This window comes from Ahaetulla prasina, chromosome 1 (genome assembly GCF_028640845.1).
Source record: "Ahaetulla prasina isolate Xishuangbanna chromosome 1, ASM2864084v1, whole genome shotgun sequence".
Lineage (NCBI taxonomy): Eukaryota > Metazoa > Chordata > Lepidosauria > Squamata > Colubridae > Ahaetulla > Ahaetulla prasina.
The window spans coordinates 374,490,217-374,518,015 of record NC_080539.1 but is presented as its reverse complement, the minus strand read 5'-3'; the positions used below and the strand labels follow the sequence as shown (position 1 = coordinate 374,518,015).

Below are 27,799 nucleotides of genomic sequence, written 5' to 3'. Positions count from 1 at the left end.
TACTGCCATGAGACCTGGTTGGTTTTTTGTCCTGCTGTTGAATCCACTGTGGTTTTGGAAGGGAAGGGGCCTGAAGGATTAAGCAGTTGTAATAGCCACACAAACATTACAAACTGTGCTTGTTAAGCAACAATGATGAAAAAGTGATTTTGCAATCTATCACACTGACATGTGTAAAGTATACAAAAACTCAAGTCCTTCCATAATTGTTGCAACAGTTTCATTTAATGGACACTCCAAACATGATTTTGAAGGCGGCCACCAATGACCTCATTCAGTTGCAGCTACTTGGTGGCAAAATGTAAGGGGCGTGCATAAGAGCACCAACGTGCCTACTGTTCCTGTCCAAATATTCGCTTTTATTGTATCCAATAATTAAATCAGTGAAGACCTGGACGGAGGAGGCAAAATTAAAGCTGCAGGCATGTTTTGACTGCACTGATTGGAATATTTTTGAAGATACCTCTGCAAACCTGGATGAACTCACAGATACTGTAACATCATATGTCAGCTTCTGTGAAGACCTATGTGTACCTACAAGGAACTTGCGAATATACAGTAACAACAAACCTTGGTTCACACCTAAACTTAAGCAGCTATGACATTCCAAAGAGGAAGCTTAGAGAAAAGGTGATAAAATGCTGTACAATCAGGCCAGAAATGCACTAACAAGGGAGATCAGAGCAGCAAAAAGAAGCTACTCTGAAAAGCTAAAGAATCAGTTTTCAGCAAATGAACCAGCAAACATGTGGAAAACTCTTTAAAATATCACAGCTATGGCAACCCTCCTTCCCAGGCTGAAGGTAATCAACAACTGGCAGATGACCTGAATGAGTTTTACTGCAGGTTTGAAAGGAAACTACAGCCACCTATCTCCACAACCCCCATCTCAGACACACCAACAACAGCCAAGCCTCCTACAACTGACCCCATTTCATTGGGTTCACAACCCCTAGTGATCACAGAAAAGGAAATGCAGGACCTATTTCACAGACAAAAGCCAGGAAAAGCTCCAGGCCCAGACAAGATAACTCCTTGCTTAAAAATCTGTGCTGACCAATTGGCCCCCATCTTCACCCATATTTTCAATAAATCACTAGAGATGTGCTATGTTCCTTCTTGTTTCAAACGCTCTACCATCATCCCAGTGCCGAAGAAGCCCACCATCAAGGAACTGAATGACTACAGACCAGTTGCTTTAACATCTATAGTCATGAAAACCTTTGAAAGGCTAGTGCTTTCCTACTTGAAAACTATCACAGATCCGCTGTTAGACCCCTTGCAATTTGCATACCGAGCAAATAGATCAACAGATGATGCTGTTAATATGGCTCTGCACTACATCCTACAACATCTTGAGTCTCCAAAGACCTGTGCAAGGGTCCTTTTTGTAGACTTTAGTTTAGCATTCAATACCATCATTCCAGATATTCTTCTAACTAAGCTAAACCAGCTACAGGTACAGCAACAGACTTGTAAGTGGATCACAAGCTTCCTAACAAACAGGAAGCAGCAGGTGAAGCTAAGCAAGATCACATCAAATACCTGTACAATTAGCACAGGGGCCCCCCAAGGCTGTGTGCTCTCCCCACTTCTCTTCTCTCTGTATACCAATGACTGCATCTCCAATGATCCATTTGTTAAGCTACTGAAGTTCACAGATGACACAACAGTGATTGGTCTCATTCGAGACAATGACGAATCCGCATATAGACGAGAGGTCGAACGACTAGCCTTGTGGTGCAACCAAAACAATCTGGAACTGAACACACTCAAAACCGTAGAAATGGTGGTAGATTTTAGGAAAAACCCTTCCATACTTCCACCTCTCACAATACTTGACAACACAGTATCAACAGTAGAAACCTTCAAATTTCTGGGTTCTATCATATCGCAAGATCTCAAATGGACAGCTAACATCAAAAACATCATTAAAAAAGGACAACAAAGAATATTCTTTCTGCGCCAACTCAGTAAGCTCAAACTGCCCAAGGAGCTGCTGATCCAGTTCTACAGAGGAATTATTGAGTCTGTCATTTGCACCTCTATAACTGTCTGGTTCGGTTCTGCAACCCAACAAGAAAAACACAGACTTCAGAGGATAATTAGAACTGCAGAAAAAATAATTGCTACCAACTTGCCTTCCATTGAGGACCTGTATACTGCACGAATCAAGAAGAGAGCCGTGAAAATATTTGCAGATCCCTCGCATCCTGGACATAAACTGTTTCAACTCCTACCCTCAAAACGACGCTATAGAGCACTGCACACCAGAACAACTAGACACAAGAACAGTTTTTTCCCGAAGGCCATCACTCTGCTAAACAAATAATTCCCTCAACACTGTCAGACTATTTACTGAATCTGCACTACTATTAATCGTTTCATAGTTCCCATCACCAATCTCTTTCCACTTATGACTGTATGACTATAACTTGTTGCTGGCAATCCTTATGATTTATATTGATCATCAATTGTGTTGTAAATGTTGTACCTTGATGAACGTATCTTTTCTTTTATGTACACTGAGAACATATGCACCAAGACAAATTCCTTGTGTGTCCAATCACACTTGGCCAATAAAATTCTATTCTATTCTATTCTATTCTATTGGAGATGCAGTCATTGGTATACAGAGAGAAGAGAAGTGGGGAGAGCACACAGCCTTGGGGGGCCCATGTGCTAATTGCACAGGTATTTGATGTGATCTTGCTTAGCTTCACCTGCTGCTTCCTGTTTGTTAGGAAGCTTGTGATCCACTTACAACTCTGTTGCTGTACCTGTAGCTGGTTTAGCTTAGATAGAAGAATATCTGGAATGATGGTATTGAATGCTAAACTAAAGTCTACAAAAAGGACCCTTGCACAGGTCTTTGGAGACTCAAGATGTTGTAGGATGTAGTGCAGAGCCATATTAACAGCATCATCTGTTGATCTATTTGCTCGGTATGCAAATTGCAAGGGGTCTAACAGCGGATCTGTGATAGTTTTCAAGTAGGAAAGCACTAGCCTTTCAAAGGTTTTCATGACAATGAAAATGACAATGACAATGACAATGATCCATCTGTTAAGCTACTGAAGTTCGCAGATGACACAACAGTGATTGGTCTCATTCGAGACAATGACGAATCCGCATATAGACAAGAGGTCGAACAACTAGCCTTGTGGTGCAACCACAACAATCTGGAACTGAACACACTCAAAACCGTAGAAATGGTGGTAGACTTTAGGAGAAACCCTTCCATACTTCCACCTCTCACAATACTTGACAACACAGTATCAACAGTAGAAACCTTCAAATTTCTGGGTTCTATCATATCGCAAGATCTAAAATGGACAGCCAACATCAAAAACATCATTAAAAAAGGACAACAAACAATGTTCTTTCTGCGCCAACTCAGTAAGCTCAAACTGCCCAAGGAGCTGCTGATTCAGTTCTACAGAGGAATTATTGAGTCTGTCATTTGCACCTCTGTAACTGTCTGGTTCGGTTCTGCAACCCAACAAGAAAAACACAGACTTCAGAGGATAATTAGAACTGCAGAAAAAATAATTGCTACCAACCTGCCTTCCATTGAGGACCTGTATACTGCACGAATGAAGAAGAGGGCCGTGAAAATATTTACAGATCCCTCGCATCCTGGACATAAACTGTTTCAACTCCTACCCTCAAAACGACGCTATAGAGCACTGCACACCAGAACAACTAGACACAAGAACAGTTTTTTCCCGAAGGCCATCACTCTGCTAAACAAATAATTCCCTCAACACTGTCAGACTATTTACTGAATCTGCACTACTATTAATCGTTTCATAGTTCCCATCACCAATCTCTTTCCACTTATGACTGTATGACTATAACTTGTTGCTGGCAATCCTTATGATTTATATTGATCATCAATTGTGTTGTAAATGTTGTACCTTGATGAACGTATCTTTTCTTTTATGTACACTGAGAACATATGCACCAAGACAAATTCCTTGTGTGTCCAATCACACTTGGCCAATAAAATTCTATTCTATTCTATTCTATTCTATTGGAGATGCAGTCATTGGTATACAGAGAGAAGAGAAGTGGGGAGAGCACACAGCCTTGGGGGGCCCATGTGCTAATTGCACAGGTATTTGATGTGATCTTGCTTAGCTTCACCTGCTGCTTCCTGTTTGTTAGGAAGCTTGTGATCCACTTACAAGTCTGTTGCTGTACCTGTAGCTGGTTTAGCTTAGATAGAAGAATATCTGGAATGATGGTATTGAATGCTAAACTAAAGTCTACAAAAAGGACCCTTGCACAGGTCTTTGGAGACTCAAGATGTTGTAGGATGTAGTGCAGAGCCATATTAACAGCATCATCTGTTGATCTATTTGCTCGGTATGCAAATTGCAAGGGGTCTAACAGCGGATCTGTGATAGTTTTCAAGTAGGAAAGCACTAGCCTTTCAAAGGTTTTCATGACAATGAAAATGACAATGACAATGACAATGATCCATCTGTTAAGCTACTGAAGTTCGCAGATGACACAACAGTGATTGGTCTCATTCGAGACAATGACGAATCCGCATATAGACAAGAGGTCGAACAACTAGCCTTGTGGTGCAACCACAACAATCTGGAACTGAACACACTCAAAACCGTAGAAATGGTGGTAGACTTTAGGAGAAACCCTTCCATACTTCCACCTCTCACAATACTTGACAACACAGTATCAACAGTAGAAACCTTCAAATTTCTGGGTTCTATCATATCGCAAGATCTAAAATGGACAGCCAACATCAAAAACATCATTAAAAAAGGACAACAAACAATGTTCTTTCTGCGCCAACTCAGTAAGCTCAAACTGCCCAAGGAGCTGCTGATTCAGTTCTACAGAGGAATTATTGAGTCTGTCATTTGCACCTCTGTAACTGTCTGGTTCGGTTCTGCAACCCAACAAGAAAAACACAGACTTCAGAGGATAATTAGAACTGCAGAAAAAATAATTGCTACCAACCTGCCTTCCATTGAGGACCTGTATACTGCACGAATGAAGAAGAGGGCCGTGAAAATATTTACAGATCCCTCGCATCCTGGACATAAACTGTTTCAACTCCTACCCTCAAAACGACGCTATAGAGCACTGCACACCAGAACAACTAGACACAAGAACAGTTTTTTCCCGAAGGCCATCACATCAACACTGTCAGACTATTTACTGAATCTGCACTACTATTAATCGTTTCATAGTTCCCATCACCAATCTCTTTCCACTTATGACTGTATGACTATAACTTGTTGCTGGCAATCCTTATGATTTATATTGATCATCAATTGTGTTGTAAATGTTGTACCTTGATGAACGTATCTTTTCTTTTATGTACACTGAGAGCATATGCACCAAGACAAATTCCTTGTGTGTCCAATCACACTTGGCCAATAAAATTCTATTCTATTCTATTCTATTCTATTGGAGATGCAGTCATTGGTATACAGAGAGAAGAGAAGTGGGGAGAGCACACAGCCTTGGGGGGCCCATGTGCTAATTGCACAGGTATTTGATGTGATCTTGCTTAGCTTCACCTGCTGCTTCCTGTTTGTTAGGAAGCTTGTGATCCACTTACAAGTCTGCTGCTGTACCTGTAGCTGGTTTAGCTTAGTTAGAAGAATATCTGGAATGATGGTATTGAATGCTAAACTAAAGTCTACAAAAAGGACCCTTGCACAGGTCTTTGGAGACTCAAGATGTTGTAGGATGTAGTGCAGAGCCATATTAACAGCATCATCTGTTGATCTATTTGCTCGGTATGCAAATTGCAAGGGGTCTAACAGCGGATCTGTGATAGTTTTCAAGTAGGAAAGCACTAGCCTTTCAAAGGTTTTCATGACAATGAAAATGACAATGACAATGACAATGATCCATCTGTTAAGCTACTGAAGTTCGCAGATGACACAACAGTGATTGGTCTCATTCGAGACAATGACGAATCCGCATATAGACAAGAGGTCGAACGACTAGCCTTGTGGTGCAACCAAAACAATCTGGAACTGAACACACTCAAAACCGTAGAAATGGTGGTAGACTTTAGGAGAAACCCTTCCATACTTCCACCTCTCACAATACTTGACAACACAGTATCAACAGTAGAAACCTTCAAATTTCTGGGTTCTATCATATCGCAAGATCTAAAATGGACAGCCAACATCAAAAACATCATTAAAAAAGGACAACAAACAATGTTCTTTCTGCGCCAACTCAGTAAGCTCAAACTGCCCAAGGAGCTGCTGATTCAGTTCTACAGAGGAATTATTGAGTCTGTCATTTGCACCTCTGTAACTGTCTGGTTCGGTTCTGCAACCCAACAAGAAAAACACAGTTCAGAGGATAATTAGAACTGCAGAAAAAATAATTGCTACCAACCTGCCTTCCATTGAGGACCTGTATACTGCACGAATGAAAAAAAAGGGCCGTGAAAATATTTACAGATCCCTCGCATCCTGGATATAAACTGTTTCAATTCCTACCCTCAAAACGACGCTATAGAGCACTGCACAACAGAACAACTAGACACAAGAACAGTTTTTTCCCAAAGGCCATCACTCTGCTAAACAAATAATTCCATCAACACTGTCAAACTATTTACTGAATCTGCACTACTATTAATCTTCTCATAGTTCCCATCACCAATCTCTTTCCATTTATGACTGTATGACTATAACTTGTTGCTGGCAATCCTTATGATTTATATTGATATATTGACCATCAATTGTGTTGTAAATGTTGTACCTTGATGAACGTATCTTTTCTTTTATGTACACTGAGAGCAGATGCACCAAGACAAATTCCTTGTGTGTCCAATCACACTTGGCCAATAAAATTCTATTCTATTCTATTTCATAGAGTTATTACATACTTATGATTATATATATATGCTTATATATCGTATAGTTATTTCATGCTTATGCTTATATATAATGTGACAAATAAAATAAATAAATAAATAAATAAAATGGTGGCCGCTTCTGTAATTGCACAATGCAGACGTTTTACAAAGTGATTCATTCTGCTTCCCTTGTGCGATCTAGGCAGCATTGCAGAAAGCTCCCATGGCAGGTGAAGTTTCAGGTGGGTGTCAACATCAGTGATTTTTGGTCTATGGTGGAGCTTCTCTGCCTGGGGTCCAAAGACCCTGAGAGAGTCCATAACATCATCACACGGTGCCTGTGAAGGCTTGAAGAAATGTTATGATTTAAACCTTGAGTTAAGTCTTGGTGATCGATGGCCAAGGTGTATGGCCACACAATGGATTTAAAGGGGACCTGTGGTGAAGAAAATGTTAAGAACCATTAGTCTATGGGCTTGGTATTTGGCAGGGGTTGAGTTAGTAAAGTATTTAATAATAATAATAAGAGAGTTAGAATGGACCTTGGAGGTCTTCTAGTCCAACCCCCTGCCCAGGCAGGAAACCCTACACCATTTCAGACAAATGGTTATTCAACATTTTCTTAAAAATTTCCAGTGCTGGAGCATTCACAAGTTCTGCAGGCAAGTTGTTCCACTGATTAATTGTTCTAACTGTCAGGATCTCATCAAGGCCTATAAGACAGATGGAAACCAGGGCTGAGGTAGGAGATGACGAGGATGAGTCCGATGGAGGGGTCAAAGTGTCCATCAATCTCAAGTCCCCAAGAGATCTAAATCCAGCCCACCTTGAATTCTGTTGACTCTTATTTACCGCCAAATTTGCTTTCGCTGTTAGCAGATCAGATTCTTCTGGAGACCATTAACATACAACAATCCTATATTCATTTGGGTCGCCTGCACTCCTGATTTCCAGCGCTTGACATTGATGACATGAAACACTACCAAGAGATCACGTTGAGCTGGAATTTATTTATTTATTTATTATTTATTAATTAAACTTTTATACCGCCCTTCTCCCGAAGGACTCAGGGCGGTGTACAGCCTTCATTTAAAACAGTTAATATACATATTAAAATAACAATTAAAAAGCTTATTCAATAAAAGGCCGAAATTAAAACCGTCCAATTGACCATATAAAATACCCAGTAAAATTACCATTTAAAAATTTAAAATTTAAAAATTTAAAATTTAGAATTTAAAAATCAGGCCAGTGATGCACTGCCCTCTTCCTGCTCCTTCCGAAGTTCACGTAAATGTGCAACCAATGCCATTTCCACCCCACACCCAGTCCTGAATCCTCACAGAAATGAAAATTCATCCACGGTCCACCAAAATCGTCCAGTATCATGTGTTCTGGCAATTCTTTCTTGAGTAGGGGTTAAACTGAGTCCTCCTTCTGAGATAGAAGAACAACCCCTTCTCTCAAGCTGGTTTCATCTCAACTGTGGGTTTGTTCCCAATAGCAGAAGACTTTTGGCTTCCGCTCTTCCATTACTCTTACCTCTGTCCTCTCTGTTGCTCTCATGGACATTCAGGCTCTCCACAGCTCAACTGTATTCTGTTTAACAAACTGAAGCTGTAGGAGGAGTAACAGAAATGGAGCATGGATTCAAAAGAGGAATCAGCCTAAACTCTTTATGTAGTCACAAATGGACTTAAGTCCAGTCCCTTTTTAATTCCGTTGACCATTATCTAACACCAAGATAGTACTAACCGTTCATTTATTAGGTTCCTATGGAGAGTCATGACTAGTAATAATTCAGTCTAATTGGAACTTCACACTGGTCTCAATGTTTTGTACCTGACACAACATTTACAAAGACTTTTCTTGAGATAGCTAAAATACTACTTGAGCAGAAACTAGTAGTCCACAAGAAACCCAGATTTCACAAAAGTCTTAAGAAGGATAGTGAACTGTCATGAAGAATCAAAGATGAAATGTTCCACTTCTTGAAGGACCAATCATCCAGACCTGCTTGGTTTTAACGCAATCTTGCAATTCTGAAAATGTTTTTTCTGTTCTTCATGTTAAAGCAGAATAACAGAGCTGGGAGAGACCTTGGCGATCTTCTAGTCCAACCCCCTGCTGAAGCAATAGACCCCATGTAAGGTCTTGGCTCTCCAATCTTCCCAAGAAAGCAGGACCTGAAAGTGCAGTGGTTCCAAAAGGAGCTTTAATTGGAAGGTTTGTGATAACCTAGCGCTCCATAGCATAGGGCCGGGTTATTTACGGGACCGCCTACTGCCACCGATCGCCTCCCACCGACCCGTACGCTCTCACAGAGAGGGACTCCTTAGGGTGCCGTCCGCCAGGCAGTGCTGACTGGCGACGCCCAGGGGAAGGGCCTTTTCTGTGGGGGCTCCCACCCTCTGGAACGAGCTTCCCCCAGGGCTTCGTCAACTTCCTGACCTCCGAACCTTCCGCTGCGAGCTTAAGACACATCTATTTATTTGCGCAGGGCTAGCCTAGGGTTTTAGTTTTTAAATTTAGTTTTTAATGGGGTTTTATATTATTTTATTCTAGTGATATTTTTAATTCGGCCTAATTAATAAGTTTTTTAATTGTTGTTTTTACCTGTATTATTTGCATGTTTTTATCTGGCTGTGAACCGCCCTGAGTCCTTCGGGAGATAGGGCAGTATAAAAATTCGAATAAATAAATAAAATAAATAAATAAATAAATAACAAGAGATCGAGGCAAGAACTGAAGCTTCTCATTTAAAACCAGCTATTTAAAGCAATGCTAACCAAACCCCTCCCACACTACGTCATTGCAGGGAAACAGAAACTTCATATACAGACCACTCCATTCCTTCCCCCGCTTCCTCCCACCAAAATGCCAGCATCCCTATAGAACTATTTGGGACCTGACACCCCAAACCATTTTAGACAAATGGTTGTCCAGTTCCTTCTTCAAATGGCCTCAGTTTAGCTACTTCAGGGTTGACACCTCCAGTGTTAAAGCACCCACAACTTCTGGAGGCAAGGCCTTCCACTGACTGTCTTCATTGTCAGAAAATTTATCCTTAGTTCTAGTTGGATCACTCCTTGAAAAGGTTCCACCCCATTAAATGTAAACCTGTCCTGCCTTCAGGTGCTTTGGAGAATACGCTGACCTCCTTTTCTCTGTGATAAACCCTCAAATTTTGGAAGACTGCTATCATGTCACCCCTCTTAGATTAGACATACACAGTTCCTACATTCCTTCATCGTGTGCCAGTTTCCTCATGCTAGTAAAAAACTCAGAAGCCATTGTCTTTCAGAGTTCTTTACTAGCATAAGGAAACTGGCACACGATGAGTGAAATTCCAAAACTGAACTTCCGGATTCTTTTCCCAGTTATACAAACCCCAAGAGTCCCACCCCCCTGACCCCTTTGCTGGTCACATGGTCCCACGTTCTCCCAGTTCATTCGAATATCTTCTCGCCACTCTTCCTGCAGATGTGAACACCATCCGACCTTGACCGCTTGAAGAATGTTACCATACCCCTCAACCCCCCTTCCTCCCCTCAGGGGAAAAATGTGGCAGAGTCTGGAACCCTAAAGTCTAGTATGGTTTCCAGGCCTGACACATCGTAGGTTTCAGCCTCCAGCTGTCTAATCATCTTTCTTGCTCTTCTCTGCACTCGTTCTATGATTGCAACATATTTTTTATAACTGAATGCCGTATTCCACGTGTGATCTTTCCAAGGTATTATAAAGCGGTACTAATAAAACACGTTATCTTGATTCTCTCATTCTGTTAATGCAACCTAACTGGATTTAAACCATTAATGGTCCTCCCCATCCAGCAACCTTCAATGCACTAGGGCAAAACCTTGAGACTACTGCTTGGTCAGTCCATGTATCTACAACTGATCACCATCAGCATATCAATGATATCTGTCTCTGACTAAGAAGGCCTTATTGATGCACCCTGAAAGTTAGTGGATTGGGCTCAATCTCTTCCCATAAACCAACATTGAATGGAACCACCTTCAGATGAAGGAGAGAACCACAAAATAATGTGCACCCATTCTCTCTTATCCAGTTTCTAATTTCATCCACTTCCTTGTGGCTACAATAAACTAGTTCTTCCATCCCAGCATTGGCATGACTGCTCACAGTTACCAGAGTACAACTGATTGTTATATGCCAGCCTGACCCATTAGCACTCATACTAGCTGACTGACCAACTGTGGCACAGGCCAAACTCCCACTTGTGTTCAGTGGGTAAGTTTCATGGAGGTCAAATTCACAACTACATTATGACTCCATTTCCTCTACATAGGTAGAACAATTGTTTTACTTTGCAATTATCAGAAGTAAAGTACTATAGCATCCCCTGTGGATTTCTTGACACAAAAACCTCCAAGCTATAAAAAAAATATCTGAGTTCTCCAGATGTGGGCAGAAAATGTCACCTTAGCTTGTCTTGCAAAGAGCTCACTCCTGGGTTGGAAGAGACTCATGTGCCTTTGTTTCCTCCATGATCACAGCCAAACACAGGTAACAGGGAGCATTGTTGATATAAATTTGTCCTGGTGCCATCCAGGTGGCACAGGTGGTTTCTGACTGCTAAAGGTGCAGTGAGATTTGAGGAGCAACTTTCGAATCAGTTTCTACATAAACCTTGAATTCTGTTCTAGGAGGGAAGGCGATAAGAACGACCAGGCAGGAGTCATGCTACTGCTAATGCTGATGCTCTTCTGGCTCCTGGCTCCAACTACAGCAAAGAGGATGCAAACCATCTGTATGTTCAGGGATTACATCGAGTTAGAGGAAAGCTACTATAGGCCTGGTGATCTCGTTATTGGTGGGAATTTGCCTCTGGGAACCATTTCAAAATCTCCTGTCCTAGACTTTAATACATTGAATCTTTTTATAGATAATGCGTAAGTTTCCGTTGAAGAAGAAACATGCAGTTAAATAATTTCTTTGCTTTAAATTCTGGGACTCCTTTCAGAAATACTTCTTCTACTATTTTGCACTCTCCTAGTATAGTGCACATTTTGTGCTTCTCTCAATAAAGTACTAAGCTCTTTAAATAGGGTGCGATTCTCAATCTCTTTCTCACGGAGATGATAAAAAACAAACATGAAGACTACAGTAGAAACTGTGCAGGCATTATCATTCAATTATAATATTAATCTGGACAGTAACTTGGGGTGGAAAATTAAAATAAAAGCTCAATCCTCTTCCAGTGTTCATGAGTTACAAAAATCCCTCTCAGTTTTGCAATCAGCATTGCTCGTGTATAGTGGTCTTCACTACATCTATGAGGTGACCCCCCACCCTGTAGTCCTCTGCTTAACAATGTTTGCCACACCTGAAGAAGCTTTTCCAAGGGAGATTGGAATTTCTAGCCTGAAAGAGAAGCAGATGGGAAGGATTGTAACCACTGGAGCAAAGTGAAGATGAGAGGGATGATAGAAGGCTAGAAAACAGTCCATGATATGAATGCAACGGCTCGTCTCCTTTCTCACAAAGTCCTCCAAGTTTCGATAAGAAAGATCTTTTTTTAAAAAAAGAAACCGAATGAAATTTGGCAGTTGCTTCCTCCAAAATTCCCCCCAAACAATGAAGCAAATTCTACAGCCATACAGAAGCTTTCCTGTAATGTTCCCCAATGTTTTTCTCACTACAGACTCGTCCCCAGTAACTACCAGCAGTTCCTTGCATTGATGTTTGCTGTCTCTGAGGTCAATAAGGATTTTCTTCTGCTCCCCAACATCACCTTTGGCTTCCACATCTATGGACATTTTCAGAGGGAGATATATATTTCCTTAAACAGCCTCTCCATGCTCTCCTCACGAGCCCAACTGGTTCCAGGGTATAAATGTCACCTGCAGGACACTCTGCTGTCCGTCATTGGTGGTCTCAGTGGCAAGTCCTCAAGGCTGATGGCCTACATCTTCAGCATCTTTAAGGTCCCACAGGTAAGAGAGCTCTCTTGGATACAGCACAGAGTAGACAGAGATCAGAAGGTTACTCAGAAACCAAAGATAAAACCAAAGGTAGTTTTTGGGGAGAAGCATAACATCAGCTTGTGGCCATTTATATGTGATAAAATGGTAGTCATCATTTTAGTGTCATTTATTCTCTGTATCAGGTTGATGGTTTCTACTCTTGTCTTCTGACAACCAATAAAAAGGGCTAAGAAGGGAAGAAGTTTCAGTTTGCCATTCGAATTGAGTTGCCTTGACTGCTGGGGCCACAATATGACCCCTAAAGTCAACATCTACTTTGTCTTTGAAAAAAGAATCTCTTTTTCTCCAGCTCGGTGTTGGCTTTGAGTTCTCTCGGGGAGAGAGAAGAGTTTATCCTTCCTTCTTCCGAATTAATTCCAAGGAATCTCCTCAGTATGTGGGTTTAGTCCAGCTGCTCCTGCATTTCCAGTGGAATTGGGTTGGACTTCTGGCCCCTGAAGATGACAGTGGAGAGCATTTCATTTCAATTGTGATGCCAATGCTCCAGGAGGAGGAGATCTGCCTTGCCTTTACTAGAACATTGAAATTGGATGGTATTCATATTATGATAAAAAAATTACTTCACATTTTCCAAACATGGTCTAAGACAGAAGTGTTTATCCTGTTTGGAGAGCCCACTATGACTAGCAGTGTACAAGGGGCTCTGTTTGTTTATGAAAAAATCAAAAAGATATCATTTAGGACAATTTGGATATTAACTTCCCATTGGAAACTTAGTATAAATGATTCTGAAGACACATTGCAATTTATAAAGACTTTTCACGGAGTCTTGAATTTCAGGGACCATACTGGGGATGTCTCAGGATTCGGCCATTTCCTCCTGTCTTTAGACCCCTTGAATCCTCAAGGAGACGTCTTTCTCCCTCTATGGTGGGAATTTGTCTTTCGTTGCAAGATCCACAAACCAGACAAGAATCCCCTAAAGGGGGAAAAACAATGTACAGGAAAGGAGAATTTGCAGAATCTACCAAATTACACTTTTGAAACAAGAATGACAGGTGAAAGTTATAATATCTACAATGCCATTTATTCTGTGGCACACGCTTTGCATGCAATGTATGGATACAGAGCCCGACCGACCATGATGAGGCTTGGAAAGAGGATCTCAAATATCCAGTCATGGCAGGTAATTACTGTGGGTTTTTACTCGGTCCACAGATGCTTAGAGAGGAAGCTCCCCATAACAATTTCTTCAGTTACTGATTAAATGTCTGTATACTCCCATATCAATCCATCTCAAATCATAATAAAACATCAAAAAATGATTAAATATTTTTCAATATTTTATTGAAAGAGGATAGAGGAGGAAAAGAGAGAAATCCAAACCAATGATCCATAAGTTCCACATAGGAAAGATCATTATAAAGTCCTGAATGGCCTTCAACAATTGCCCAAATTTCAGATGATGAGTTCCAACTTCCATTCCAAGAAAAAGATGTCAGCCCAAAACAAGATAGCAATCTGGGTGTGTTTGTGCAACACATTTCACCTGGTCAGTGGAAATCTTAGAGGGCATCTATGCAGAAAAGTCTCAGTTTTGCTCGGAATGAGCCCCGAATCCAACATGTAAAAATTCACTCAATTCATTTTAAGCTTGTTTTAAGTTTATATGGCTTATTATCCTGTGTGACCCTCTGCCTTTTTTGTTTAGTTTACCATTTGTTGCAATAGTCATCTTTTTGTGTGAAAGCAGCCTCTGTCAACCACAGCACACGGCAGGATTCAAAGTGATCCTAAAAGGATCCTGATTTGATTTTTCAGTACCAAAGGCTTAATAGTCAATAGGGCAGATGCTTCCTTCTACACGGCCTCACTTGGTCAGACCTGGTTCCTGCATTCTGCTGCCTTTGACTATGGGGTAGAGAAAGTCCGTGGAATGTATTTGAATATTAGTAGCTGAGGTTGGTAGTTAGGGTGTTGTTCTGAGCTCCGAACTTGGCAATTTGGTTACAAACATTTAGTCACCATTGGAGGAGACATCTTCAATGCGCTTTGAATTGTGTTTGTCTGTCAGAATTCTGGTCTTTAAAGTCAGTGGAATTTTCCATGGTTCTGATAGAAATTATTCATTTCTAAAATTCATTTGTCAATTAACCAGACTTTGGCCAAAGTAACTATCTGAAGCTGGGTGTAGCCTATCTTTACATTTGGAATATGGAATTTTTGTGTGTGTTGTATTTTGATGAAAAAGGAGTTGGAAACCATGCCCTGTGATAAAGGAAACATTTGTAGTTCCAGATATTCGGTGTTACTCCTGATTCTTCAGATCTCCACCAAGGGAACTCCTCTAGCTTCTCAGACATAATCCCATTTTCTCAAGATGGTCACCATGTTATGATAGAAGCCACAATGTCTCACTGATAACTCTAAGCCAAGTACTCCAATTTCTGAAGGTCTCCTTTCTTTCAGATTCTTCCCTATTTGAGGAATGTCCAGTTCAACAACAGTGCTGGAGAGGAAGTCTCCTTCTCAGAAGATGGACTGGGATCGGCTCGTTATGATCTTCTCAACTGGGTTTTCCTCCCCAATCAATCTTTTGTCCCCATGAAGTTTGGTCAAGTAAATCCTGAGGCTCCCCCAGGCCAGGATTTCACCATTAACTCTGATGGAATTGTCTGGGCCACAAAGGTGAGCTGCAAGGTTGTAAGATCAGGGAAAGATTCTGTTTGGTATAATAAATATATATATATATATATATACACACACATTTATCTATTTTTAAGGGACGTGGTGGCTCAGGGGTAGAACGTTGAGCTTGTCAATCGAAAGGTCGGCAGCTCAGCGGTTCGAATCCCTAGTGCTGCTGTGTAACGGGGTGAGCTCCCGTTACTTGTCCCAGCTTCTGCCAACCTAGCAGTTCGAAAGCAGATAAAAAAATGCAAGTAGAAAAAATAGGGACCATCTTTGGTGGGAAGGTAACAGCGTTCCGTGCGCCTTTGGCATTGAGTCATACCGGCCACATGACCACGGAGACGTCTTCGGACAGCGCTGGCTCTTCGGCTTTGAAACGGAGATGAGCACCGCCCCCTAGAGTTGGCAACGACTAGCACGTATGTGCGAGGGGAACTTTTACCTTTTATCTATTTGTCTTTATACATTTATATATTTATTTATATGTCTATTATACCAAACTGATCTTAAAGACGAACAAATGTAGAATATAGTACAAGATATTATTTATTGAAAGACGTATATAAAATGTATAGAATAATGGGGCATAAATTGGAAATATGAAATTTAAAGGGATACTGATAATCGAAAGTTATAAAAATGAGAATGTATTTTTAAAACTAAAAAGGTTGAATAAAGACATTTTTTTAAAAAAAGATCAGGGAAAAATTCATTCTCTTCCTGAGATGCATTATATCTTCCTAAAGTGAAAAATAAGCAATTGAATCAGAAATTATGACAGTTATTTGGGGAAATGCAGCAGGTACATTACTTAGGTCATCCCAAATTTTTCTCTCTTCTCTTTCAGAAGGTGCCCTTTGCCAGGTGTGGCAAGAAGAGATGCCAGGCAGGAGAGAGGAGAAGAGTTCCAGAGGGTGAGCAGGTTTGCTGCTACCAATGTTCCCCTTGTCCAGAAGGGACCATTTCTAACAAGACAGGTAGACAAAACTTCGAAAGTTAATCTTCCAGGATCAAAGAAAACATTCATTAAGTCATTTTTGTGTTATTGTTGTCATTTTAAGAAGATTGACATAAAATCATATTTTCAGCAAAACCTTTCAGTTTACACATCTAAACTGCCTTGGCCACAGAGGCCACCTTCCCTGATCCTCAGCAATTCCATGCAGGATAGTTCTAGGGCAGAGTTTGGTGGCTCAGGCTGTAAGATAACCTGTTATTAAAACACAGCAGCCTGCAATTACTGCAGGCTCGAATCCCACCAGGCCCAAGGTTGACTCAGCCTTCCATCCTTTATAAGGTAGGTAAAATGAGGACCCAGATTGTTGGGGGGGCAATAAGTTGACTTTGTAAATATACAAATAGAATGAGACTATTGCCTTACACACTGTAAGCCGCCCTGAGTCTTTGGAGAAGGGCGGGATATAAATGTAAATTAAAAAAAAAAGAATGCCCAACTAGGATTTCCACTGCTACTCTAATTGAAAAAAACACCTTCCAATCTTCCCTGAGGAAGTGGGGTGTCCGGTCCAAACTTTAATTTTTATTATTCAGAATAAGCTCCTTCTGTCAGCACTATCAACCCTCTGAAGAAATAGACCTGCCAAGAAAAGAGGAGATCCATCAATTTATGTCAATTTGGTAGGGCAGGAGAGAGCAAAAAAAAAAATATCCTAATGAATGGATTAGAAATACAAAGCAGAGAAGTTAAGGCAGGGATAATGTACACACAAACAAAATAGAAGCATTTCTGGATAACAGATCTGTCTGTCTTCTATGGGTTCTGTAATGTATTTTAAACTTTAGGAGGGAATTTTGGGCGGGAACAAGCACGTTGCTGATTGGTTGAAGCCTTAGCCAAAATAGTATATAAAGAGGGGTTTTTGCTGGTTGTCTTTTGCTGGGTTCACTATAAACTAAAGAGCTGTTGTCACTCACTGGTCTCCTGCCTCTTTATTGCCCGAACTTAACATTGGCGACGAAGATGGGATTCTGAGGCAGCGAGATCGGAAAAAAAGAGCTGAAGGAGCAAAAGAAAGCGCGAACCCAGCCAGTTCAAGGGTGGATAGTTAGTGATGTCCAGCTACACGCCGCCAGCGCCATTTGACCCAGCAAAAGAGAAATGGGGGTCATACATGGCTCGTTTCGAGTGTTTCCTCGAAGCAAACGAACTACAAGGAGTTTCGGATAATAGGAAGCGAGCGTACTTCCTGAGCCACTGCGGTCCAGAGGTTTTCGATACCGCAGAGTCACTTTCAGAGCCAACGCCGGTACAATCGGTACTGTGGCAAACACTACAAACAAGACTTCGAGCGCACTATGCACCGGTACCCTCAAAGTTCGTCCAACGGTTCGAGTTGAGGCAGCGGGTACAGTGAGAAGGCGAATCGATAAGCATGTACATGGCCGCGTTGAGGAAAGCCGTGAACCACTGTGAGTACAGAGATTTGGAGGACTCATTACTCTAACAGCTCATTTGTGGGGTCAGGGACATCCGACTGCAAAGGCGGCTGCTGTCTAAGAGCAACCTGACTTTGGCAATAGCCTTGGACGAAGCCAGGGCTCACGAGATGTCTACCAAAGCGGCAGAAACCTTGCAAAAGCCGAATGCACAGGGTACCAGAGCGAAAACAACACCGGTCCACAATGAGGAAGTCCAGGCCGAGTCAGAAGGTGAGGAAGAGGAAGAGGTTTTCCACACCGGGAGGCCGGAGAGAGGGGACCGGGGCGAATGCGTGAGTTGCGGGGGCCAACATCAACGACAAAACTGCAAGTTTAAGGACGCGATTTGTCGGCGGTGCGAAAAGAAAGGTCACATAGCGCAGGCCTGTCGAGCCCCCCAACCTTCCCGCCAAAAATTCAAACCAACCAATCAGAGCGCGGGAGCAGCGAAGCGACCCGGGATTGGTCCATTCAAAAAGGGCGCGAAGTTAAACCAGACCACTGTGAGAGTGGGCCACGCATCGACGCGACTAGAAAAAAAGATTTTTACCAAGACATACATTGAAGGGGTGCCGTGCCAAATGGAAGTGGACACCGGCTCATCAATCACAATTATGTCCTGGGACACCCTCGTGAGAGACTTGCCAGCTGTCGCGAAGCGCCAGCTACAAACCCAGAAGCTGAGAGTGCAAGACTACCAAGGAAATCGAATCCCTGTTTGAGGGGTAACGTCCGTCCAAGTCAAGTATGGACAGTTCAAGAAAGCCCTGCCAATCACCATAGTAGATGGAACTTTACCGAGTTTGCTAGGACTGGACTGGTTCCGAGCTTTGGGCATGGGAGTGACCGGGGTCTTCAGAAATGAAGTCAACCTCAAGGTTGAACTGCTGAAGGAGTTCGAGGACATCTTCAAAGACTGCCTGGGCAAGTACGAGGGGACCCCTATTTCCTTCAATCTAGACCCACAAGTTGCCCCTATCAGGTTAAAGGCTAGGAGGGTCCCATTCGCCCTAAAGCCCAAGATTGACCGGGAATTGGACAAGCTAGTAAGCCAGGGAATACTAGTGCCTATTGACCATGCAAAATGGGAGACACCTATAGTGACCCCAGTCAAACCAGATGGATCGGTCCGGATTTGTGCTGACTACAAGGCAACGCTCAACAAAGCATTGCAGAAGAGTGCATACCCCGTCCCAGTAGTGCAACACTTGCTGCACTCGTTGGGACAAGGGCAGGTTTTCGCCAAAGTCGATTTGGCTCAAGCCTACCAGCAGTTACCCGTAGATAGCAGCACAGCCGAGGCTCAGACAATTGTCACGCACCGAGGTGCTTTCAAATGCACTCGACTCCAGTTCGGAGTTAGTGTGGCCCCAGGGCTATTTCAAAACCTAATGGAGCGACTATTACAGGGTCTACCTGGGGTGGTACCATATTTTGACGATGTATTGGTATCAGCTGAGAACTTAGAGGAACTGGGGGTAAGACTAAGGAAGGTTTTGGGCATTTTCAGGTCTGCCGGGCTTAACGTTAAGCTTAACAAATGCCAAATTGGGGTAGAATCCGTAGAATTCCTGGGCTACCGAATAGACAGGGAAGGGATTCACCCCACTGAGAGCAAGGTACGGGCCATCAGGAAGGCCCCAGCTCCCAAAAATAAAACGGAGTTACAAGCATTCTTAGGTCTTGTCAACTTCTGTGCGGTATTCTTAAAGAACAAGGCAACAATAGCCGAACCGCTACACAAATTACTAGCAAAGAAAACTGTTTGGTCCTGGGGGAAGGTGGAAGCTAAGGCATTTGAAGGGGTAAAAAACCTTTTGTCCAGCGATAGCCTCCTTATTCAATACAATGGCATGTTGCCATTAGTACTAGTTTGTGATGCATCTCCCTGCGGGGTGGGGGCTGTGCTCAGCCATAGATTACCGAATGGAACAGAAGCCCCTATAGAGTATTATTCCCGAACAATGTCCTCGGCCGAAAGGAACTATAGCCAGCTAGATAGGGAAGCATTGGCTATAGTCTCCGGGGTTAAGAAATTCCACGAATATGTATTCGGACGAGATTTCGAGATAGTCACGGACCATAGACCCCTACTGGGTCTATTAGCGGGCGACCGCCCAACACCCATTGCACTTTCACCCAGGCTGACCCGATGGACTATTTTCCTAGCGGCATACTCTTACAAATTGCTCCACCGCCCCGGAAAAGACTTAGGGCATGCGGACGCTCTGAGTAGATGCCCTTTACCAGAGACTATCGAAGACCCGACCCGGGGACACCGTCTTGCTAATTGACTCTTTGGACTCTGGCCCAGTCACATCCAAGGAAGTGGCTAGGGCATCTTACAAGGACATTACCATACGGACTGTAATCGGTTGGGTGCAAAGGGGATGGCCCGCTGCGCCAGGCGAGCGTTTCAAAGACTTTGCGAAAAAACGAGCGGAACTGTTAGTTCAAGGGGGGTGTCTGTTATGGGGGGATAGAGTGGTCATCCCGGAGAAATTATGAAAAAATGTATTGGAACTATTGCATATGGGCCACCCGGGGATCGTGAGGATGAAGAGTTTAGCGAGGAGTTATGTATGGTGGCCCCTAATGGATAAGGAAATAAGCGACAGGGTAGGGAAATGCCAATCCTGCCAAGAGTCATGGCCACTACCCCCTACAGCCCCAATTAGAGAGTGGGAGAAACCCCAGGGGCCATGGTCTAGGATTCACATAGATTTTTCCGGGCCATTCCATGGGCAAACCTTTTTAATCGTAGTAGATGCCTACTCAAAATGGTTAGAAATCATTCTCATGAGAACCACGACGGCCGAGGCAGTTATCTCAGTCCTAAGGCATCTATTTGTAACCCATGGCCTGCCCGACACCCTAGTTTCCGACAACGGCCCACAATTCACGGCAACCCAGTTTGAGGGGTACTTGGCAGAGGAGGGCATCAGACATGTCCTCTCGGCGCCTTTCCACCCGGCGACGAACGGACTTGCAGAACGTTTCGTTCGGAGCGCCAAGGAAGCGCTATCTAGGATAAGTCCAGGTGATTGGCAAACAAAAATCGATACCTTTTTAGCAGTCCAACATAGAACCCCCTGTGTAACAACCGGCCGCAGCCCGGCGGAATTATTGATGGGCAGGAAGCTCAGGTGCCCGTTGGACCGATTAAACCCAACCTACACCCAAGATGGGTACAGGGGGATACAAGGAAAAACTAGGGAAATAGCAGTGGATGACCCAGTGTGGGCACACAACTATAGTGAGGGTCCAACATGGTTAAAAGGAACAATTCTTGGAATAACCGGGCCGAAATCATATGTAGTAGACATGGAGGATGGCCGGGTTTGGAGATGCCACATAGACCAAATAAGGAAACGAATACCAAGTAAAACAGAAACCAATCAGCCAGGCCCTGACTACCAAATGTTTGAATTCACAGCTGACTCAAACCCAAGGCGAGCGGGGGACTTATCTGAGTCCGATGAAGTCCAGCGACGCCAACCGGTTCCTCCTGAAGACAGCAGGGACGACTCAGCCAATAATCCAGGGCCGGACGGCCCAGAGGAGGAGCTGGGAGGAACTAACAGTCCCTCCGACCAGCTCGACTCACTCCCAGAGAATGAATTGCGCAGGTCAGAAAGAGTTAGGAGACGCCCTGTCTACCTGCGTGACTACGTGGAGAAATAACATGCTAATTTTATGTAAATATGGGTACAATGCGTTCTGGGAGGAAAGGAGTGTAATGTATTTTAAACTTTAGGAGGGAATTTTGGGCGGGAACAAGCACGTTGCTGATTGGTTGAAGCCTTAGCCAAAATAGTATATAAAGAGGGGGTTTTGCCGGTTGTCTTTTGCTGGGTTCACTATAAACTAAAGATATATACTATAAACTAAACTGGGTTCACTATAAACTAAAGATATATATATACTCACTGGTCTCCTGCCTCTTTATTGCCCGAACTTAATAGGTTCCATTATAAAATGGCAGAAAAAACAAGCAGGAATCTCAAACTGAAAGCCAGATTACTCATGGAAGTGCACAGTGAATGGATAGCTGAAATTGAATAAATCCTTGTCTCTGGCTAATCTCTCCCCAAGATCATCATAAACAAAGGATGATTTGCTCTTTTTGATGCCCCATAAATAGCACAGGGGATTATTTCATTACTCCCTTTGTAGGTAGAACAATAGCAGAAAGGCAACACTCCTATCATTTATGCGGGAGGGATAATGTGCATGGTGGTTGTTCAAGGAATCATTAGACAGAGATTTTTGATTTCAGATGCAGCTCACTGTGAACCCTGCCCAGAAGACCAATATCCCAACAAGGACAAGGACCAATGCATGGCCAAGAAGATCCACTTCCTTGCCTATCAAGACACCCTGGGATACATTTTAGTTTTTCTTGCTCTTTTCCTCTCTGGGATCACATCTGCAGTCCTGGTGATTTTCTATAAACATCACGAGACACCAATTGTCAAGGCCAACAACAGAGAACTCACTTACATCCTGCTGGTCTCCCTCCTTCTCTGCTTCTTCTGCTCCTTCCTCTTCATTGGTCAACCAGGGAAGATCACTTGCCTCTTACAACAATCTGCCTTTGCCATTCTCTTTTCCCTCACAATTTCCTCTGTTTTGGCAAAAACCATCATGGTGGTTCTGGCCTTCATGGCCACCAAGCCAGGGAACAAGACAAGGAAACTCTTAGGAAAACCACTGACCAACTCCATTGTCTTAGCCTGTCCTCTGGTCCAAGCCCTTCTTTGTGCCACCTGGTTGGGAACCTCTCCCCCGTTTCCCAACATGGACTTCCACTCCTTGAATGGAGAGACCATCTTGGAATGTAAGGAAGGCTCAGCTTCAATGTTTTACATTGTCCTCTCCTACCTAGGTTTTTTGGCCCTTGTCAGTTTCATAGTAGCATTTCTAGCTAGGAAATTGCCTGATAGTTTTAATGAAGCCAAGTTCATTACTTTCAGCATGGTGGTCTTTTGCAGTGTTTGGATCACTTTCCTCCCCACCTACCTGAGCACCAGAGGGAAGTCCATGGTGGCTGTGGAGATCTTCTCCATTTTGGCCTCTGGAGCTGCTCTCTTAGCTTGTATCTTTTTCCCCAAATGCTACATTATTCTGCTGAGGCCAGATCTGAATTGTAGAGAAAATATAGTAAGAAACAAGAATTTCTAAGTAATGCATGTATTGCCTCATTTATATTTATCTTTCAGGCATATTTAGAATCTGATTATTTTTTAAAAAGTGTTGACAAGAAGTAGGAACTTGTCCGTTAAAGAATTCCTTCTCAAGTGCTGCAATTGGTTACATGTCAGGTCCCATAGATCTCTATTGGGATGCTACCATTCTGGTGGGAGTGGGAAGCTTGTGGGGGGGTTTCTTTATGCTGGGTTTCATTTGCTTTGCTTTGCTGTACCTTGTGGGAAATAGGGAGGCGGGAAGGAATGTAGGAGATGACAAAAATGAACCCAATGAAGGGGTCAAATGCTCCATTAATCTCAACTCCCTTTGAAAGCACAAGAGATCAAAGTCCAGTGTCAGGCCTAGAATACATCTTGGGCCTTGGAACTGATATATACTCATAACATTCCTTTCTCAGAAAATCAAGGACATCTTGCCCTGCACCTGGACAGCTGGAACTGGGAGGCATCTCCAATTGGGATGGTGCTTTGATTGGACCATGTGATGGATATGTGGGTGTTGGACAGGAACTTGAACTTTCCAGATGTGCCAATATGAGATCTCTAATAAAATGGAACTTTGAGGAAACTCAAGCCTCGGAGTTTTCTTTCATTGACAGTGGGCATAATATACTTAGACTTCAGGAAGGTATTCGAAAAAGTAGACCACAACCTACTTTTTGGTAAGCTAGAAAAAAGTGGGATAGATGGCATCACCATCAGATGGATTTGTAACTGACTGACAAAAGAGTAGTCCTTAATGGTACTACATCTACATGGAGTGATGTAAGCAGTGGTTCTGTCTTAGGCCTAGTACTGTTTAATATCTTCATCAACGACTTTGATGAGGGAATAGAAGGAGAACTTACCAAATTTGCAGATGATACTAAGCTGGCCAGAAGATCCAACACCCCTAGAATGATAGGCTGAAGATCCAGATGGATCTTGACAGACTTGAACCCTGGGCCCTATCTAACAAAATGAAATTCAATGTAGAGAAAAATAAAGTTTTACACTTAGGCAATACAAACTAAAAGTATACATATACTGTAGACTGAGTAAAACCAGGCTTAATAGAAGTAACTGTGAGAGGGATCTTGGAGTCTTAGTAAACAACCAATTAAATATGAACTGACAGTGTGGGCAGCAGCCAAAAAAACCCAACACAATCCTAAATTGTATTAACAGAAGGATATAATCAAGATCAAGGGAGGTCCTAATACCATTCTATAAAGCCTTAGTAAAACCACACCTAGAATACTGCATCCAGTTTTGGTCACTATAGTATAAAAAAGATGTTGAGACTCTGGAAAGAGTGCAGAGAAGAGCAACAAAGATGATTAGGGGACTGGAGGCTAAAATACATGAAGAACAGTTGCAGGGAACTTGGTATGTCTAGTTTAATGAAAAGAAGGACTAGGGGAGACATGATAGCAGCGTTCCAATATCTCAGGGGCTGCCACAGAGAGAAGGGAGTCAGGCTATTTTCCCATGCACCTAAATTTTCTGACAGTGAGAACAATTAACCCCAGCAGAAGTTGTCTTCAGAAATTGTGGGAGTTTCATCACTGAAGGCTTTCAAGAAGAGTTTGGACTGCCATCTGTCAGAAATGGTGTAGGGTCTCCTGCTTCGGCAGGGGGTTGGACTAGATGACCTACAAGGTCCCTTCTAACTCTGTTATTTTGTCTATGGAGATTCTCAGTCATCCAGGTCATGGTTGTCCCAAAGATGGTTTTCAAGAGGCAACAGGACTTTCTGGTTTTTCTTTGAAGAAATTCCCTTTCTCATCTAATAAGATTCTCCAGCTCTGATTGGATGGTGGGGAATGGAAGGATTTATATCCTTGCATCCTTGCAACAGTGATTGGTCTCATTCGAGACAATGACGAATCCGCATATAGACGAGAGATCGAACGACTAGCCTTGTGGTGCAACCAAAACAATCTGGAACTGAACACGCTCAAAACCGTAGAAATGGTGGTAGACTTTAGGAGAAACCCTTCCATACTTCCACCTCTCACAATACTAGACAACACAGTATCAACAGTAGAAACCTTTAAATTTCTAGGTTCTATCATATCACAAGATCTAAAATGGACAGCTAACATCAAAAACATCATCAAAAAAGGACAACAAAGAATGTTCTTTCTGTGCCAACTCAGAAAGCTCAAACTGCCCAAGGAGCTGCTGATCCAGTTCTACAGAGGAATTATTGAGTCTGTCATTTGCACCTCTATAACTGTCTGGTTCGGTTCTGCAACCCAACAAGAAAGACACAGACTTCAGAGGATAATTAGAACTGCAGAAAAAATAATTGCTACCAACCTGCCTTCCATTGAGGACCTGTATACTGCACGAATCAAGAAGAGGGCCGTGAAAATATTTACAGATCCCTCACATCCAGGACATAAACTGTTTCAACTCCTACCCTCAAAATGACGCTATAGAGCCCTGCATACCAGAACAACTAGACACAAGAACAGTTTTTTCCCGAAGGCCATCACTCTGCTAAACAAATAATTCCCTCAACACTGTCAAACTATTTACTAAATCTGCACTACTAATAATCTTCTCATCGTTCCCATCACCAATCTCTTTCCACTTATGACTGTATGACTGTAACTTTGTTGCTGGCAATCCTTATGATTTATATTGATATATTGACCATCATTTGTGTTGTAAATGTTGTACCTTGATGAAGGTATCTTTTCTTTTATGTACACTGAGAGCATATGCACCAAGACAAATTCCTTGTGTGTCCAATCACACTTGGCCAATAAAAAATTCTATTCTATTCTATTCATATCTTTCCATTCCCTACTATCAAGTCAGAGCTGAAGAAGCTTTTGGATAAGAAGCAAAATGTCTTCAAAGAAAAACCAGAAAGTCCAGTTGCCTCTTGAAAAAACAGCTTTGGGCCATGAGCTCCTGCAACTGTTCATCTTAATTTTCAGCCTCCAGCCATGTAATCATCTTTCTTGCTCTTCCCTGCAATCTTTCTAGAGTTTCAATATCTTTCTTATATCATAGCAAAACTGGATGCAGTACTTCAAGTGTGTTCTTAACAAAGTATTATAAAGTGGTACTAACATTTTATGTGGTCTTGATTCTACCCCTCTGTAAAAGCAGCCAAAGATTGATTGATTGATTGATTGATTGATTTTGTCACAACAATATATGTAGGTATCATACAAAAAGATTATATAGTATATAACACATATATGGGTAAATATAAGGAGGTATAAGCATATATATATATAGGAAGAAGAAAAGAAAAACAATAGGACAGGAACGGTAGGCACATTTGTGCTCTTATGCATGCCCCTTATGGTCCTCTTAGGAATGGGGTGAGGTCAATAGTAGAAAGTTTTTGGTTAAAGTTTTTAGGATTATGGGAAGAGACCACAGAGTCAGGTAAAGTATTCCAAGCACTGATGATTCTGTTACAGAAGTCATATTTTCTGCAATCTAGATTAAAGCAGTTGACATTAAGTTTAAACCTATTGGTTGCTCTAGTATTATTGCAATTAAAACTGAAGTAGTCTTTAACAGGAAGGACATTACAATAGATGATTCTGTGAGTTAAACTTAGGTTTTGTCGAAGGCGACGGAGTTCCAAGTTTTCTAAGCCTAGGATTTCAAGTCTGGTGGGATAAGGTATTTTATTGTTTTCAGAGGAATGGAGAACTCTCCTTGTAAAATATTTCTAGACACGTTCAGTTGTATTGATGTCACCTCCCCATCCAACCTCCTTCATGCACAAGGGCAAAACCTTGACAGACCTGCTTGGTCAGTCCATGGTTATAAAATTGGATATCATCAGCATACGAATGATACCTGATGTCTACTGAGAAAGTCTTATTCAAATGCCCTGAAAGTTGATGGATTGGGCTCAATCTCTTCCCACCAACCAACACTGAATGGCTCCACCTTCAGATGAAGGAGAGAACCACATAACAGTACACACCCATTCTCTGCTACTCCAGTTTCTAATTTCATCCCCTGCTGTGTGGCTATAAATAAGCTAGCTCTTCCATCCAAGCATTGCTCACAGTTACCAGGGTACAACTGATTGCTGTATGCCAGCATGACCCATTAGCACTCTTACTAGCTGACCAACTACGGCACAGGCCAAACTCCACCTTGTATGCAGGGGGTCAGTTTCATGGAGGTCAAATTCACAACTTCAGCATGACTCCATCTGCTCTGTGCATGACAAGAAACACAAACATGTTTTTCCGTTCTGGTAAATGAGACGCTATTGCTATGCGGGGAGAGCAATTGCTTTTCCTTGCAATTATCAGAAGTACAGTAATTCTTAGTTGTATCCCCTGTGGTTACAAAAACTTCCAAGCTATAAAAAATATGCCTGAGTTCTCCAGGTGTGGGCAGAACATCTCATGTCTTGAAAAGAGCTCACTCCTGGTTTTGAAGAGACTGACATGCCTTTGTTTCCTCCATGGTCACGGCCTAAAAACAGGTAAGAGGAAAAATTGTTGATATAAATTTGTCTCGGAGCCATCCAGGTGGCAGAAGTGGTGTCTGATCTGCTAAAGTTCCAGTGAGTTTTGAGGAGCAACCTTCAATTCAGTTTCTGCATAAACCTTGATTTCTGTTCTAGGAGGGAAGGCGATAAGAATGACCAGGAAGGAGTTATGCTACTGCTGATGCTG

At 42.4% G+C, this 27,799-nt stretch overlaps 1 protein-coding gene across 1 annotated transcript; it reads left to right on the top strand.

The window, feature by feature from the left end:
* The first annotated feature begins 242 nt into the window (after positions 1-242).
* On the top strand, positions 243-23,121 carry LOC131188280 (vomeronasal type-2 receptor 26-like). Its single transcript, XM_058163445.1, has 5 exons — positions 243-301; positions 12,525-12,816; positions 15,277-15,495; positions 16,346-16,475; positions 22,217-23,121. Exons 1-5 carry the CDS (start codon positions 243-245, stop codon positions 23,119-23,121), a joined length of 1,605 nt encoding a protein of 534 aa, XP_058019428.1.
* Positions 23,122-27,799: the final 4,678 nt, after the last annotated feature.